This window comes from Pelophylax lessonae (genome assembly GCF_965119305.1).
Source record: "Pelophylax lessonae genome assembly, chromosome: 9".
Classification (NCBI taxonomy): domain Eukaryota; kingdom Metazoa; phylum Chordata; class Amphibia; order Anura; family Ranidae; genus Pelophylax; species Pelophylax lessonae.
Window position 1 is genome coordinate 260300756 of NC_138776.1, and position 17050 is coordinate 260317805.

At 43.4% G+C, this 17050-nt stretch overlaps 1 protein-coding gene across 1 annotated transcript; it reads left to right on the top strand.

The window, feature by feature from the left end:
- Nucleotides 1-8474: 8474 nt before the first annotated feature.
- LOC309564414 (uncharacterized protein) lies at nucleotides 8475-13045 on the top strand (the record flags this gene model as incomplete). The annotated part of the gene is made up of 5 exons (XM_082269044.1): nucleotides 8475-8546; nucleotides 9989-10132; nucleotides 10675-10816; nucleotides 11394-12611; nucleotides 12696-13045. 5 exons carry the CDS (start codon nucleotides 8475-8477, stop codon nucleotides 13043-13045), a joined length of 1926 nt encoding a protein of 641 aa, XP_082125170.1.
- Nucleotides 13046-17050: the final 4005 nt, after the last annotated feature.

A 17050-nucleotide genomic window follows, 5' to 3' on the forward strand; every position in this document is an offset into this window, starting at 1 on the left:
TTGCGATAACCATAACGGACTGGCGTTACTGGATTCTGAAGGAGCTCTTTTACCAGTTTTCCAAACTCAGCCACTAGAAGGGAAGAGGCATCTTCAGAGGATGTAGCTGACTTTGTGGTGGTTATATCTGGGTCAGGCATGGTAGATCCTGAACTCTCTGGCATAGAGCCTGACTCACCCGGATGAATCAATAGAGCGTTAATAGCTGTGGTTTGTTGAAAACTACCCTTCTGCAGAACTGGAGGGACTCCCTTCTTCCATTCTGTCAAGGCAAAGGTACGGTTGGAGCTAGGGTCTGCCTTCACCCCCAGTATATACTGTATGTTTTATGGCCTAGGTCTAAGGCAACCAATGCTTGTGGATTTGGTCCTCAGTCCATTCTGTCCCAGGGACACTAATCACCACACACAGCTCCACTTCGCCGTTTTCTTCGCTACACCACTTAGCCGCGCCCAAGGGGGCCAACTCAGTGTCCTTAGGGGTGCTTTCTTGAGAAGTTGATTGCAGAGTAGCGGGAATCCCGGACGAGCCCCCACATGTAGCGTTACTCCCTCAGGAGCCGCTGAAGTAAAATGGGTCCCTTGCTTCGCCTTTCAACCTCCAAGATCAAGCTCCACCCCTCTGGCACACCTGGTGATTTTCTGGGTGTATGCGCCTTTAAGAATACACTTTGACACAATGAAGCACCAGTTTAACCGTTTACTGGACAATTAAAGTGTAGAAGTTACAAATCAACATGACAGGAATTAAAGATAAAGAGAACCAAATGGAAATCCTGAATCTTTAACCCAGAGTTGCATAGGATTCAGCACTCAGGATCTAATAAAGCAAACACCAATGTACATATATGTTATGCTATTATAATTGAGGACTAATGTATCAATAATCTGTCAATAAATCATCCCTCAAATGAATTGTCATTGACCACAGAAATCGTTTTTAACTGTGATAAAGAATAGCACTGCAATTTATCTAACCTATATCAGTGACTCTATTAACCTGATGCTAGACTATCTATCAGAGTGCACTCTGTATTCTATGGGGGCCCCCTTTACTTTAGATTGCAAGAGTCTCCTGAATGAGCAAGGCCTTGCTAGTCTTCCCCGGCCAAGGGATCATCAGTTATCCAAGGAATTGTATTTGTAATCCACTGTAAAGGTAACAATCACTTGTAATCCACTGTGGAGGCTTCTGTACTCAGTTAAAGAGATGTACCATCTGGGAAAGTTGAATGTATGAGGTGAGGCCATATAATCTGCCACGCACTAATCAGCACTACAATGTCCTGTAGCAACCGTCCTATGACCAGTGCAGTTCTCCAAGCTAAACTGTGTCACAGGCCTTTCCTTGCTTTGCTTCTGTCAATTACAGTGTGTGCTGTCATCAGGAATCTCTCACCCAATCCGTCAATGTCCTTTGTCCAGCAATCCTCCACACCCGACCGGTTACTCCGCTGTAACGCCCGCCGCTGTGCTATCACCAGCATCCACGCTGCTGAAGCCTCATGCACTAGGTCTCAAACACAGTCTGTGTCTCAGCACACCTGCAGGCTGATCTGTCCTCGCTGAGTGCAGGAAGAACAGAGAGCGATATGCTGTGAAGCAGGCCAGTATCTAGCTCTCTCTGATCCTCCCTTTCCCCTGTTGCATTCATGGGATTTTAGTTTCTTCTGCAATCCAAACAACATTCTGCTTACAGTTCAGAACTACATTTCACACAATTCTGTTTTTCTATTTCCTGTGAGAGGCTGACTGTCAAGATGAAAATATATCGAGGACTCTTAAAGACTTTTATATTATGTATTCATGTATCAGTATAGCAGTCTAGAGTCCCCTTTTAACCCCTGAATATATCTAAATATCGTAGTTTCAGAAATTCAGTCTTTAGTCTTGTTATGTTGTCTTTTATTATGAATATGTGTCAACTTTAACATGAGATGTCCGGCCAAGAGAACTTCCCTAACTTTCCGGAATAACAGATAAACAAAAATATATTAGCTTAGATAATGATAGTTCCAGTAACCGGCCATTAATTGCATATTATCCATCATTTTTAATTGTCATGCTCCTAGAGCAAGATGACCAAGACTTTGCTAAATAATCAACAAAGGCTGTATTATGGCTGTTAATGAAATATTGTGTAATCTTGTATGACTATATTTTTGGGTCTATGCCCGCCATAGACTTTACTGTGATAATTCCCTATAAAAGGATGTATCAAAAATGTATATGTCATCACATTCTCTATTTCTGTATGAGATGTGGTCCGTGCGCATGTAATCTCAGTAAAGCTTACCTGAACAGATGCAAACCTGATTGGCGTAGATTATTTCATGGCTCAAACTTAACATTTGAACCTAACATGAAATTAACATTTGGTGACCCCGCGAACCGTGTCTTTCTGACCGCATCGAAACCGCCGGTTTGCACCCCACAACAGGAGGGACAGCAGAGAGGCCTCAGGTGAGAAAACATTTTTATTTCTCATGATGAAACTGTCTTTTTCTGATGTGTGGTGGTATGCCGGTTGGATGAAGTGCGGCTACGAAAGGTAACATGTATCCTTTGAATTTAATTGCATTCTGTCTGTGTATGGTTACTGAGATTATTAAATGGTACCAATAGGAAATACTATGTATGAAAAATATTATTTTCTAAAAAAATATTTTTTAATTCTCCTTATTACAAGAAATGACAATATATATATATATATAAGGGACGATTTCAGCAGAGATATTATTATTTTCTGGATTGTGTGTGTGTGTGGTGTTGAAAGACAAATGTGGAGGTATTAGGGCAGGTATTGCCTTAAACCCCAGTGTCTGTATAACCTGCTGAGTGTTCTTTGGATTAGGGAGTCAGAGAAAGACTAGCCTATATTCACTCGTTTAGGAGACGTCCAAACGAGCAATAGAACAGATTAACCACTTTACCACCGGAGGATTTTGCTGTCTTCCGTCCAGGCCACTTTTTGCGATTCGGCGCTGTGCGAATTCAACTGACAATTGCGCGGTCGTGCGACGCCGTACCCAAACGAAATTTACGTCCTTTTTTTCCCACAAACAGAGCTTTCTTTTGGTGGTATTTGATCACCTGTGCGATTTTTACTTTTTGCGCTATAAACAAAAAAAGAGCGTTTATTTTGAAAAAATAACAATATTTTAAACATTTTTTTATATGAAATTCCCCCCAAAAAAGATGTAAAAACCAATTTTTAAAAAAATTTTTGGCCAATTTGTTTTCTGCTACCTATGTTTGGTAAAAAAAAATCACAATAAGCGTATTTTGATTGGTTTGCGCAAAAGTTATTGCGTTTACTAACAAAGGGAACGATTTCTGTCATTTTTGGTGTTTTTTTTTTTAACGCGTAATGGCGGCGATCTGCGATTTTTTTTGTGGGACTGCGACATTGCGGCGGACAGATCGGACCCTTGACTGACATTTTTGACACTTTTGGGGTTACCAGTGACATTACTGCAGTAATCAGTGCTATATATATGCACTGTTACTGTAAAAATGACACTGGCAGGGAAGGGGTTAATTTTATTGGAGAGGGAGGGGTTAATGTATGCCTGGTGCTTACTGACGTGTAGGGGGGGAGGTGACTGAGTGAGTCATGGACAGATCGGATGTCCAGCTATGCTGAACAGTCCGATCTGTCACTCCCTGTCACTATGGAGATCCGCCCGCTGTGTTTACACACAGCGGGCGGATCTCCACACTAGATCCCCGGCGATCGGGGCAGAGCAGCGGCGATCGCCGCTGCTCCTCCCCTGGCCCGACTCCCGCTGTGAATGAAAACAGCGGGAGCGAGCCTCCGGCGGCGCGCAAGCGCCGCCCAGAAGGGGGAGTGTCTGACGGCGTTAATACTACGTCGTCAGACGATAACGAACCACTTTGCCGCAGTACTATTACCGTACTCGGTCGGCAAGTGGTTAAAGACATGTCATAATAAGTACCGGTGTAATAAAGAAACGGAGTTCTTGATCCCAGAATCTCCAAATATTGTCATTTCTTAAAGTGGTAACGAGAAATAATAAAATGGGAAATTTAATTGATAAAAATGTTTTTCCCATTATGAAAAACTTTGGGCTTAAAAAACTAAAGCAAAAACTTAATAAAAATAGCAAAGAAAACAGGCTTAAATGTTGCTAAATTGCATTCAGGTGCACCCATCGTTAAGATGATGGTGAGTGGTGATCCAGACGCCCACAAACATCATGTAAAATGGTGCAAAATTACCAAAAAACCTATAAAGAGGATCCCTCTAAATGGTGGCCACCAGCGGGCTATTCTGAGTATGCCTAAAAATTGATGCCTTGTTTAACTTGCTATTTAAAATGTCTGATTGTGGGGGAATTAAATGTCTAGCAGCACGGGAAGGAAAAAATATATAGGTGAAGCCCCTCCCTATAATATATGTTCAGAAAAAGCTGCTTTAACAAATAGATGGTTTAAGAGTAACAGAAACTGTTTTATCAGGGAAAACGTAGTTTGCCGTAGTTGGCAGGACACTTTGAGGTTATTTTTTATATATAGAATTATAGATAATGAGAATTTACATTTTGCTCATAAGTTCCTGTATGAAAGGGAGCTCTGCTGAAAAATTTTGAAAATTGGCTACTTGCCAATTAAGGGTTCAACAGTAAATATCTTCGGTCCCGTTATAATTATGCAATTTATTTTTGCACAGAAAGGGTTACCGCAATTAATGTGACCATTGGACCCTGTTGGCACAGAGCCAAAAGTTTTAAATCAGATTAACTTTTTATCTGATTATAGTTTTTGAATGGTATTTTAGGGGTGTCCTCTATTGAAGGAGGGGAACCTCTGGTCAGATTTTTGTAAAAATTACAAAAAAAAGAAAAAAAAAAAGTAGAAAGTTTTTTTTGTAAGTTTGGCACGGAGCCAAGAAAATGTTTTAGTTTTATAGTTTTAACTGATTTTAGCATACAAGTGGTATCTGATGTGCCATTTTTACTGATGGCCATAACATCCGATGCTACTCACTTTTACAGTGAAGTAATGCGTTCTTTTTAGCGTCCTAGTGGACGAGGAGACAAAACCATCTTAGTTTCTTGTTTTTCAGTCCTGGTAACTGACCTGGTGTAGAAAGGCCCTTAAAAATGGGTGATGGAGGTTAGTATATAGCAAGGATAGGGAAAGTGTATGTCCCTTAGAAACCCCAAGAAATTAGAGCAATTGTAGAAAATCTCCCAAACATTGCCAAGAGTCTTAAAAGAAATGGTACAAAAGGTTGATGTGAATGGAGAAAACTCAGCAAGCTACATATATAGATATGTGGATTCTGATTGATTGTGCAGTACCGGGAAAGAGAGAAAAAAATATGTGTATGTATGGAACACATTTGCAGTAAATAAATAAGTACGTATGAAGCAAAGATTGATACAATAAAATTCCAAAGAAATGGGTAACAAGTATGTTTGATAAAGGACAGAATATGCAAATGTTATTGGATGTTGTTTAGAAGGAAGGTGGAGAGATGTTGAACTATTAGAATAGATTCAAAGATGCTATATAGAAGCATAGTGATTGGGTGACTGAAAGTGAAGATGACATGAAACAACCTAAAGTGATAAATATTTTTGTAAGTGGATTGTTGTCTAAGATTAGAAAAGAAAATGGAGCTCCGCATAGCGGGCTGGAGAATTAAACCTGTCCCTGAGTTGGTTGACATTGCACAGATAGCTTGTGAAGTGTTATAAAAAAAAATAGAGAGAAAGGAAAAAACTAAAATAATGAATATGCAAGTCCCTGAGGTAAAGGAAAAGGTACATAAACCCAGGGGAATGTCAGTTTCTACAGTACAGGTGACGGAACCCCCTTATCCCCCGTCAGGAATAGTGTACATTTCCAATTTTGGGGTCCCCAGGTCAAAAGGGAGAACTGGAGATCCAAAGAGGGGAAGTGTAGGACCCCTACAGGAATTGTTAAAAGGACAAACAAAAAGCAATTATAAATTTACTTTAGAAGAGTTAACCCCTTCAGTTAGGGAGGCGTTTAAACAAATCAAGCAATCTTTGCAAACAGTGCCCAGTCTTGGTTTGTCAGACTATAGCAAAGATTTCTATTTATTTTGCACAGAAATAAATGGACATGCGAATGGGGTGTTAACGCAACACTTCTGTGCCAAACATCGCCCAGTGGGGTACTACAGTTACCCATTGGACAGCTTAGCCAGTGGGCTACCTGGATGTCCAAAAGCAGTAGCGGCGTCTGCCCTACTGGTTGAAAAAGACTGTAGACATTGTATTAGGCAACACTTTGTATTTGATGTGCCCCCATGATTTGGAGGCTATGTTAAATAGTGCCTATGCTAAACACTTCACAGTACAAAGGATAGCACATTATCATTTGATTTTGTTATCAGATGCAAACCTGATTGGCGTAGATTATTTCATGGCTCAAACTTAACATTTGAACCTAACATGAAATTAACATAGAAATTTCTTGGAAGCAGTCTTAAAGGTCCACACACACACAGCCCGAAGAAACCAGAGGGGTAAATCTGCCTTATTAGAATATGACAGTCCGCTACATACAATTTTGTGTATTTTGTAAATTTGTGCAGAAATTTCACTTTGTATGTCATTCTTTTGTTTTGCCATAATTAAAAAGAGAGATGAACCATATGTACCTGTTTGATTCAGGAAATGCTAATGAAGTTTGAATCCTGAAACTGAACCTTCGATATCAGTAATTCCCATTTTCTGGGCTAATAGGCAAGAGATTTTCATACACAGAGCCAGAGGGATATAAACCAATGTTAAAAAAATGTTAACTATTTTTTTCCTGTAGAAAGAGGGTCTTTTCAGGCAGCCAAAGGCCCCTTTCGCACATGGACATCAATGCATCTCTATGGAACAGGAGATGCAGGGCTGTGGGCATGGTACAGTAGAATGCAGGGCTGTGCCCATGGTGCAGGAGAACGCAGTGCTGCGGGCATGATACAGGAGAATGCAGGGCTGCGGACATGGTACAGGAGAATGTAGGGCTGTGGGCATGGTACAGGAGAATGCAGGGCTGTGGGAATGCTAATGGTACAGGAGAATGCAGGGCTGTGGGCATGGTAATGGTACAGGATAATGCAGGGCTGTGGGCATACTACAGGAGATGCAGTGCTGCGGGCATGGTACAGGTGTCCATCCAGAGCCTCTAGTTTATAGACGGGATACATCCTAAATATAGAGCCATTTATCCAACTGTCCATCCAGAGCCTCTGGTTTATAGACCAGATACATCCTAAATATAGAATCATTTATCCAACTGTCCATCCAGAGTCTCTGGTTTATAGACCAGATACATCCTAAATATAGAGCCATTTATCCAACTGTCCATCCAGAGCCTCTGGTTTATTGCCCGGATACATTCTAAATATAGAACCATTTATCCAACTGTCCGTCCAGATCCTCTGGTTTATAGACCAGATACATCCTAAATATAGAACCATTTATCCAACTGTCCATCCAGAGACTCTGGTTTATAGACCAGATACATCCTAAATATAGAGCCATTTATCCAACTGTCCATCCAGAGCCTCTGGTTTATTGCCCGGATACATTCTAAATATAGAACCATTTATCCAACTGTCCATCCAGATCCTCTGGTTTATAGACCAGATACATCCTAAATATAGAGCCATTTATCCAACTGTGCATCTGGGAGTTGCTGGATTTGAGAACAGACACATGATAAATATAGAGATGGAGATCTTTTCCTGATATATCGAGTAGAACATGGAGACAGGAAGAGTGTGATTGTACAAACAAAGGGAGTGATACCACAGCTGGAGAGGAAGTGATGTCAGGTGCAGACAGGAAGTGATAGATGCACAGGAAGTGATGTAACTAAGGAAAAGGAAGTGATGTAGGAGTCTATAAAGGAAGTCCTGGGTGAGGTGATTTATGAGGAAGTAATGAGAACTTGAAGACGTTATTGGAACTGGCAGCAGAGGCGGTAATACCATTATAATTTATTAAGAAGGACACAAGGATCTCTACAAGGACGTCATGATGGAGAATCAGCCGCCCCTCACATCACCGGGTAAGAGGAGACTTTATTGTAAAGGAGAGAGCAGTACGGAGGATCCACCTAGATCCCCCATCATCTGATAAACACATAGAAACAATGTATTCAGTCAGTGTGTGTGTTTCCTACAGATGGATCCAGTAATGGGAACCCATCAGAGAGATGTCCCCGTCCTCTGTATTCCCGGGATTCCACACAGGAAGATCACACCATCCCTCACCATCATCAGGTAGGTGGGACTGAGCAATTAGAACTCAAATACTGTATGTTGTAGAATTCTTTGCTTCAAAAAAACATTCTTCTATTTCATCTCTTGTTTCCTCTTATAAATCCATTTTATCATATTGTGTTTAGGGTAAAGAACTAAAAGACATCAAAGTTAAGGTCAAAGTAGAAGAAGAAGAGATGTTTGGAGATCAGCGATCTATGGAGGAGGGAGGTCCTCTGTATTCCCGGGATTCCACACAGGAAGATCTCACCATCCCTCACCATCATCAGGTAGGTGGGACTGCGCAATAAGAACTCAAATAGAATTCTACAGCTTGAGATAACATTCTTCTATGTCAGGCATCACTAAATGGCGGACCGCGGTCCGTATCAGGACCCAGTTAATGTCTCATCCGGACCCCTGTGGTCCCACCCTTTAGAGTCGTTCTTCCCACAGCCATCACCACTGCCAGTCTCACAGAGCCAACAGCTGGAGGAAGGACAGCTATAGACAGAGGGCGGGGGCTACCCAAGTTAACAAGCAGGTGATTGGTTGCGAGGATACAGGGCAATCATCGCACAAACATGCGATCTGGACCTCTGCTGAAAGAATATTTTACTGATTGGACCTTTGTAAATTTTAATTCAATACCCCCGTTCTATGTCATCTCTTGTTTCCTTTTACAAATACGTTCTATCATATTTGCACTTGAGGGCAAAGAACTGAAAGACATCAGAGTTGAGTTCAAAGTAGAAAAAGAAGAGATGTTTGGGGAATAGCAGTCTATGGAGGAGGGTGGCAGGGGCGTAACTAGAGGGGTTTGCAGGGGTTGCAATTGCAACCGGGCCCAATGCTCCAGGGGGCCTATGCAGTTCCCCTGTACACCTGGATAGGAGGGGGCGGCGGGGACAGCATGTAGAGATATCACTGTCCTCCTTTTTCCTCCTGTAGCTGCAGGAGGAGATTGGTTCTTCTGTATGCTGCCCCTGCTACACCTCCTATCCAATTCACTGTGTTCTGCTGTCTCTGGGTCCCTGTGTGCTCCCCTGGTCCCCCGCCCCTACTGTGCTGCTGCCCCCCCACTGTGCTCCGTTCCCTCTCCTGCCGGCTGCTGCAGGGGATGTGTCACAATAGAGAACCAGGAAGGGGCCAGTAAATATGTAATTTACCAGCACCTTCCTTTTCTGAATGGACAGAGTCATAGTCAGTGACATTGTAAAAAAAATAAAATGATAAAAAATAATACAACTAAAGTACCAAAAAAATAAAAACTACTGACACCAGTGGGTGAACTTCCAGGATCGCAAAGGTCACACTTGCGACCGGGCCGTGGCATTCCACCACGGTGGGGAGGCCCCAAGATGGCAGAAATTGTGAAAGGCTCCCACTGCGGGACCGTAATAAAGGGCCACGCAATGAGAGTAAAGGGCCCCAGGATCAGTGGGAAGAGCCCCAGGCTTGAAGGGAAGGGTCCTGACCAGGGGTGTGGGGGGCCCTTCATGGTTTCTTGCACCAGGGCACTGAAGGTTCTAGTTACGCCTCTGGAGGGTGGTCCTCTGTATTCCCGGGATTCCACACAGGAAGATCAAACCATCCCCCATCGTCATCAGGTAGGTGGATTTAAGCAACTAGAATGCAAATACATTGTACAACTCTCTGCTTTTGAGATGATTCTTCTATGTCATCTCCTTTTTTTCTTTTACAAATCTGTTCTTTCATCTTTGGGGTTTAGAGAGACGAACTGAAAGGCATCAAAGTTGAGGTTGAAGTGGAAAATGAAGAGAAGGTTGGGGATCAGCAGTCTATGGAGGAGGGAGGTCCTCTGTATTCCCGGGATTCCACACAGGAAGATCACACCACCCCCCACCATCATCAGGTAGATGGGACTGAGCAATTATAACTCAAAAGTATTCTAAACTATGAGATTATATTTTTCTATGAAATCTCTTGCTCTATTTTTTTCTTTTTTTCTTTTACCTTTGGGGTTTAGGGTGAGAGATTTCCCCCTCCTCTTTGCTCCTGGGATTCCATACCAAAGAATCACACCATCCCTCACCATAATCGGGTAGGTAGGACTGGACATCTAGCCCTAAATATGTATTCTAAGCCATGAGATGATGTTATTCTATGTAGTCTCTTGTTTTACTTTGATATCTGAAGTGCAGTCTTTGTTACCCACACCCCCAATCCCTGTTTCTAGCTCCTTTGAGCACCCTACATTTTTCACCCCCATTTTTATTTTTTTTAATATACATTCCTTTCCTCTGTGGGTTTTAAGCCCAGTCACATGTCATCACGGGTCCTCTTCCTCCTTGTGTTCTTCCAACAGAGGGTGCATACTGAATGACGTGTCATTTGTTTCTTTTATATCTGCCTTGAGTTTACTTGAATAGATATTTTCTATTATTTTTGGTGTAGAGTGAAGAACAGATTAATATAAAAGCTGAGGTTAAAGAAGAAGAAGTAGAGACGTATGTGGGGGGTGATCAGCCGTCCACGGAGGAGGTTGGGATGATTATGAAAAGTGAACAGGAGGACATTTCTCTACCTATCTACACAAGTAAGTATAGGCACTATGGAAGAAATAGGTCACAGCCTCATTTTACTTCTGAGTATAAGGATTGTAGTTTAAGAACAAATGTTAGATAATTTTTAGATCTTCACATTGTCCTGTAGGCAGGTTCTAAAAGGGTAAATGTGTGGTGTTGCAAGAGTTAACACTTGGTGCTGTGACGCACCTTCCCCCGCATGTGTCACTTCCTGCTTCTCAATCAGACCAGACCTCGGGGTCTCTCCGTGTGTGGGAGGTGATCAGTGTGGACGCTGTAAAGAGGTGAACTGAAATGTGTGTTGGAGATTCCCCTTAGCGGGACCCCGGGATGGGTTCCAAGCAGGGTGTGGACAAGGGATGGGCAGGAGGTGTGGCTTTCCTGGGCGCAATGGTTTACTCTATTCCACTGATGGGGAGGAGGAGCTAAAAGATCATATATGGACTCGGTGTGAACACTTTTTTGATTGATTTTAGAGGGAGAACAGAAGCCCAACTGTGAGATCGGCATTTCCACTGACGGGGAGGAGGGGCTAAAACTCCAGTTATTTGTGACCAACTGACATTTTTTTACATTTCTTTCCAACAGATGGATGTGATGTCGGGAATTCCTCGGAGAGACATCTTCTATTATCTGCTGATTGTAAGTCAGAAGATAATGTCATCACACAGGATCCTCCAGGAGGAAATCCAAATACACAAAATATCCATCACAGACCTTCCTGTCCGGAGACATCAATGGATCCCTCTGATCAGGGGGAATCTTCTCACCAATCACATACTATGATTGCAAATATCCATTTAGGATCTCACACTGCAGATAGATCAACAGATCCTTCCAATCCCAAGGAATCTTCCTTACCCCATGAAGGAGCTCTCCAAGGTGACCATCTTTTCTCATGTTCAGAGTGCGGGAAATCTTTCACTCAAAAAGAAAAACTTATTCAGCACCAGAGAGTTCACACAGGTGAGCGTCCCTATTCATGTTCAGAGTGCGGGAAATCTTTCCAAAGAAAAGATCATCTTCTTACACACCAGAGAATTCACACAGGTGAGCGCCCCTATTCCTGTTCAGAGTGCGGGAAATGTTTCACTCAGAAAAGACACCTTGTGGATCACCAGATAATTCACACAAGTGAGCGCCCCTATTCATGTTCAGAGTGCGGGAAATTGTTCACTAACAAAGCCGTCCTTGTTAAACATCAAAGAATTCACACGAATGAGCATCCTTATTCATGTTCAGAGTGTGGGAAATCTTTCATGCGTAAGGAAAGCCTTGTTACGCACCAGAGATTTCACACGGGGAAGCTTCCTTTTTCATGTTCAGAGTGCGGGAAATCTTTCACTCGGAAACTAGACCTTGATAGACATCAAAGATTTCACACAGGTGAGCGTCCTTATTCATGTTCAGAGTGCGGGAAGTCTTTCACTCAGAAAGGAGTCCTTGTTAAACATCAGAGAATACACACAGGTGAGCGTACTTATTCATGTTCAGAGTGCGGGAAATCTTTCATTTTTAAAGGAGTCCTTGTTAAACATCAGAGAATTCACATGGGTGAACGTCCTTACTCATGTTCAGAGTGCGGAAAAGCTTTCATTGATAAAGGAAACCTTGTTAAACATCAGAAAATTCACACAGGTGAACGTCCTTATTCATGTACAGAGTGCGGGAAATCTTTCACTAAGAAAGGAAACCTTGTGCAACATCAAAGAGTTCACATGGGTGAGCTTCTTTACTCATGTTCAGAGTGCGGGAAAGCTTTCATTAATAAAGGAGACCTTATTAAACATCAGAGAATTCACACAGGTGAGCGTCCTTATTCATGTTCAGAGTGCGGGAAATGTTTCCCCGTAATAAGTACTCTTCATACTCATCTGAAAGTTCACACAGGTGAGCGTCCTTATTCATGTTCAGAGTGCGGGAAATCTTTCACTAAGAAAGGAAACCTTGTGCAACATCAAAGAGCTCACATGGGTGAGCGTCCTTACTCCTGTTCAGAGTGCGGGAAAGCTTTCTCATATAAAGGAGACCTTGTTAGACATCAGAGAATTCACACAGGTGAGCGTCCTTACTCATGTTCAGAGTGCGGGAAAGCTTTCATTTTTAAAGGAGATCTCGTCACGCATCAGAGAATTCACACAGGTGAGCGTCCTTATTCATGCTCAGAGTGCGGGAAATCTTTCACTAAAAAAGGAAACCTTGTGCAACATCAAACAGTTCACATGCGCGACCGTCCTTAGTCATGTTCCGAGTGTGGGACAACTTGAGGCCCATGTTCCTTTTATTAAAAACAATTGTAGAAACTCTTTACTATTCTTGTCTGGATTTCGATACTACCTCAACTGAATAGTAAAACATTGTTTCTCCCTAAACAGAAAGGAGGCGCAGGTGCCCCAGACATTTCAATTTGTTTTTAAGCATTGGTCCTTGTGACGGTATTCACCGTCACTGGGAGTGGAAGACAGATACTTAATGGTTTGGATTGCTTCAAGTGGGACAGTAATAATTTTCAGAAATATCTTCATATAGAAATATGAAGATTTAATCCCACTTTACACTGTGAGACCTAGACTGTTGTAGATCCTTGCTAGATAGTGAGGTGGGGTGGGGTTTTTTATTGGTAAGTGCCTGTATTCCATTGTTCTATTGTGTCTGTCTGCCTTGAGATAAACTAATTATGGGATGTATATGTGTATGTGGATTGGCTGCTAATGGGGAGGGGGGATTGTCCCACAGTGTATATCTCTTTGTGCATGTGTTTGAATAAACAGTTTGAGTTTGACTTCACCCTCAATCTAGAATGCTGTGGGGGAAGCTGCTACAAGGGATTGCTATGCTATTCATACTCCCTTGGATAATCACTAAGCTCTTGTAAGAGCTTGTTCCTGCTTCACTCTCTGGGAAAAGAGTGGTTCACCCACGGGAACCTGGAGCCTTGTCGTAGGTCCAGGGTGGGTAGGGGACGGCAAGACCCCAACCAAGCTGCGGCGGTTCGTGGGGTTTGAGGTGGTTATAGTGTCTGGTGGACTGCTTGGAGCCCTCGGGAAGCACTAGGAGCATCTGTCAACAAAGGTACCCAGTCGGGTTACCGGTTGATCCGTTACAGTCCTGGTTCCACAACGATCCATTTCAGTTGTTAGTCCACATTGAGCAGACTTTATCCTCACTTGATCTCCGATACTCCCATGGACATTACCAAATAAGCGGAAGGACACGTGTTTCGTGTTGCCACCTAAAGACTAAACCATAATTTTGTAGAATTAGTGGATCGCTGCTTCTAATATCTCTGCATAGGTAGGCCCAATGACAGCGCAGTTTGACAATCCTTCTTTTTCCATTGGTCTACATAGATCAATAATTGGTTCCTGGAGTAATGCTTCCCAGTAAAGCTTCAACAACCAACGCTAGACCAAATTGCTTTACAGTGATGTAAAATGTGTAAGTTTTCTATGAAAGGGCATGACCGATATTCATTAAATGAGTCCTGCGTATATTGGTAACCATTGTAGAACATTGTTTAAAATTCATATATCTATCTATACAATTATTATGTGTATGTTGTGAATTTATGCATCAATTTCACTTTGTTTTTCAATCTTTTGTTTTGCCATAATTAAAAAGAGAGATGTGCCGAATGTACCTGTTTGATTCAGAAAATGCTAATGAAGGTTGAATCCTGAAGCCGAAACTTAGGCATCAGTAATGGCCATTTTCTGGGCTAATAGGCAGGAGATTATCAAAGAAAGAGAGCTTGGCAGGGTGGAGTGTGGGAGGAGAGCTGTCTGAGAATTTAGTGTGGATGGTGGAGGAGAGCTGTCGGAGAATGTAGTGTGGATGATGGAGTAGAGCTGTCGGAGAATGTAGTGTGGATGGTGGGGGGAGAGCTGTGGGAGAATGTAGTGCGGATGGTGGAGGAGAGCTGTCGAAGAATGTAGTGTGGATGGTGGAGGAGAGCCATCTGAGAATGTAGTGTGGAGGAGAGCTGTAGGAGAATGTAGTGTGGATGGTGGGAGGAGAGCTGTTGGAGAATGTAGTGTGGATGGTGGGAGGAGAGCTGTCGGAGAATGTAGTGTGGATGGTGGGAGGAGAGCTGTTGGAGAATGTAGTGTGGATGATGGAGTAGAGCTGTCGGAGAATGTAGTGTGGATGGTGGGGGGAGAGCTGTGGGAGAATGTAGTGTGGATGGTGGAGGAGAGCTGTCGGAGAATGTAGTGTGGATGGTGGAGGAGAGCCATCTGAGAATGTAGTGTGGAGGAGAGCTGTAGGAGAATGTAGTGTGGATGGTGGGAGGAGAGCTGTTGGAGAATGTAGTGTGGATGGTGGGAGGAGAGCTGTCGGAGAATGTAGTGTGGATGGTAGAGGAGAGCTGTCGGAGAATGTAGTGTGGATGGTAGAGGAGAGCTGTCAGAGAATGTAGTGTGGATGGTGGAGGAGAGCTGTCGGAGAATGTAGTGCGGATGGTTGAGGAGAGCTGTCGGAGAATGTAGTGCGGATGGTGGAGGAGAGCTGTCGGAGAATGTAGTGTGGATGGTGGGGGAGAGCTGTCGGAGAATGTAGTGTGGATGGTGGAGGAGAGCTGTCGGAGAATGTAGTGTGGATGGTGGGGGAGAGCTGTCGGAGAATGTAGTGTGGATGGAGGGGGAGAGCTGTCGGAGAATGTAGTGTGGATGGTGGGAGGAGAGCTGTCAGAGAATGTAGTGCGGATGGTGGAGGAGAGCTGTCGGAGAATGTACTGCGGATGGTGGAGGAGAGCTGTCGGAGAATGTAGTGCGGATGGTGGAGGAGAGCTGTCGGAGAATGTAGTGTGGATGGTGGCAGGAGGGCTGTCGGAGAATGTAGTGTGGATGGTGGGAGGAGAGCTGTTGGAGAATGTAGTGTGGATGGTGGTAGGAGAGCCGTCGGAGAATGTAGTGTGGATGGTGGGAGGAGAGCTGTCGGAGAATGTAGTGGGGGTGGTGGAGGAGAGCCATCTGAGAATGTAGTGTGGAGGAGAGCTGTAGGAGAATGTAGTGTGGATGGTGGGAGGAGAGCTGTTGGAGAATGTAGTGTGGATGGTGGGAGGAGAGCTGTCGGAGAATGTAGTGTGGATGGTAGAGGAGAGCTGTCGGAGAATGTAGTGTGGATGGTAGAGGAGAGCTGTCAGTGAATGTAGTGTGGATGGTGGAGGAGAGCTGTCGGAGAATGTAGTGCGGATGGTTGAGGAGAGCTGTCGGAGAATGTAGTGCGGATGGTGGAGGAGAGCTGTCGGAGAATGTAGTGTGGATGGTGGGGGAGAGCTGTCGGAGAATGTAGTGTGGATGGTGGGGGAGAGCTGTAGGAGAATGTAGTGTGGATGGTGGAGGAGAGCTGTCGGAGAATGTAGTGTGCATAGTGGGGGAGAGCTGTCGGAGAATGTAGTGTGGATAGTGGGGGAGAGCAGCATGAGATCATAGTATTGATGGGGGGAGGAGGAGCTACTGTAGAACTCACATGTTCCATGCTCCAACTGCAAGTCACTCCTTCTGTGTCCGCCTGCTTCCTCCAGTGCTGCAGCCAGTCACAGAGGGGGCTCCGACTTAAAGGGCTAATAAGCGGTTGCTCACTTTTTGATGAACACGTCCAGGTGCCAGACCCGCTGTGTCCCCAGGTGAATTGTCTCATGTTTTCCAGTGCCAGTCCCAGTATTGTCTCCATGACTTCTAGCGTACGGGGCAGGGCCCTGAAGGATATGTACCAATGCAAAAAATGTTTTTACATTTTTTGCCTGTATGAAGAAGGTATTTTCGGGCAGCCTAGAGATCGATTTTAAACAAACAAAAATCCTTTAAACTGCATGCTTAAGGGATTGCATTAAAACTGTACATAATTTCATAAAAATGTTTAGAAAAAATCCAAATCTTGCGCTAAAGTGTCATCCAAACACATGCCAAGGCTGACAGCTGCACTCACTAATTATCAACACTAGAAAGAATATAAACCCATACATGTGTTGGGCCACCATATAAATAATCCGTTCACATGTGCTGCCAATCAGTCGAAATAAATCCAAATCAAAAAGTCCCATCACTATTAAAATGAAGAAAAAAGAAAGAAAAATAGTCCAGTGAAAATAAATCTTCAGTGAAAGGAATAATTCAACGAAAACAAAATTCACAGGTAAAAAATCCTCCTCGCCACAAGTTACCTTCTTTCTGCTGTTCAGCTTGTACTGTTGTCAGCTTGTGTTTTGGTGAATGAAAGTGCTCCTCTGGCGGTAGATCCAGGCT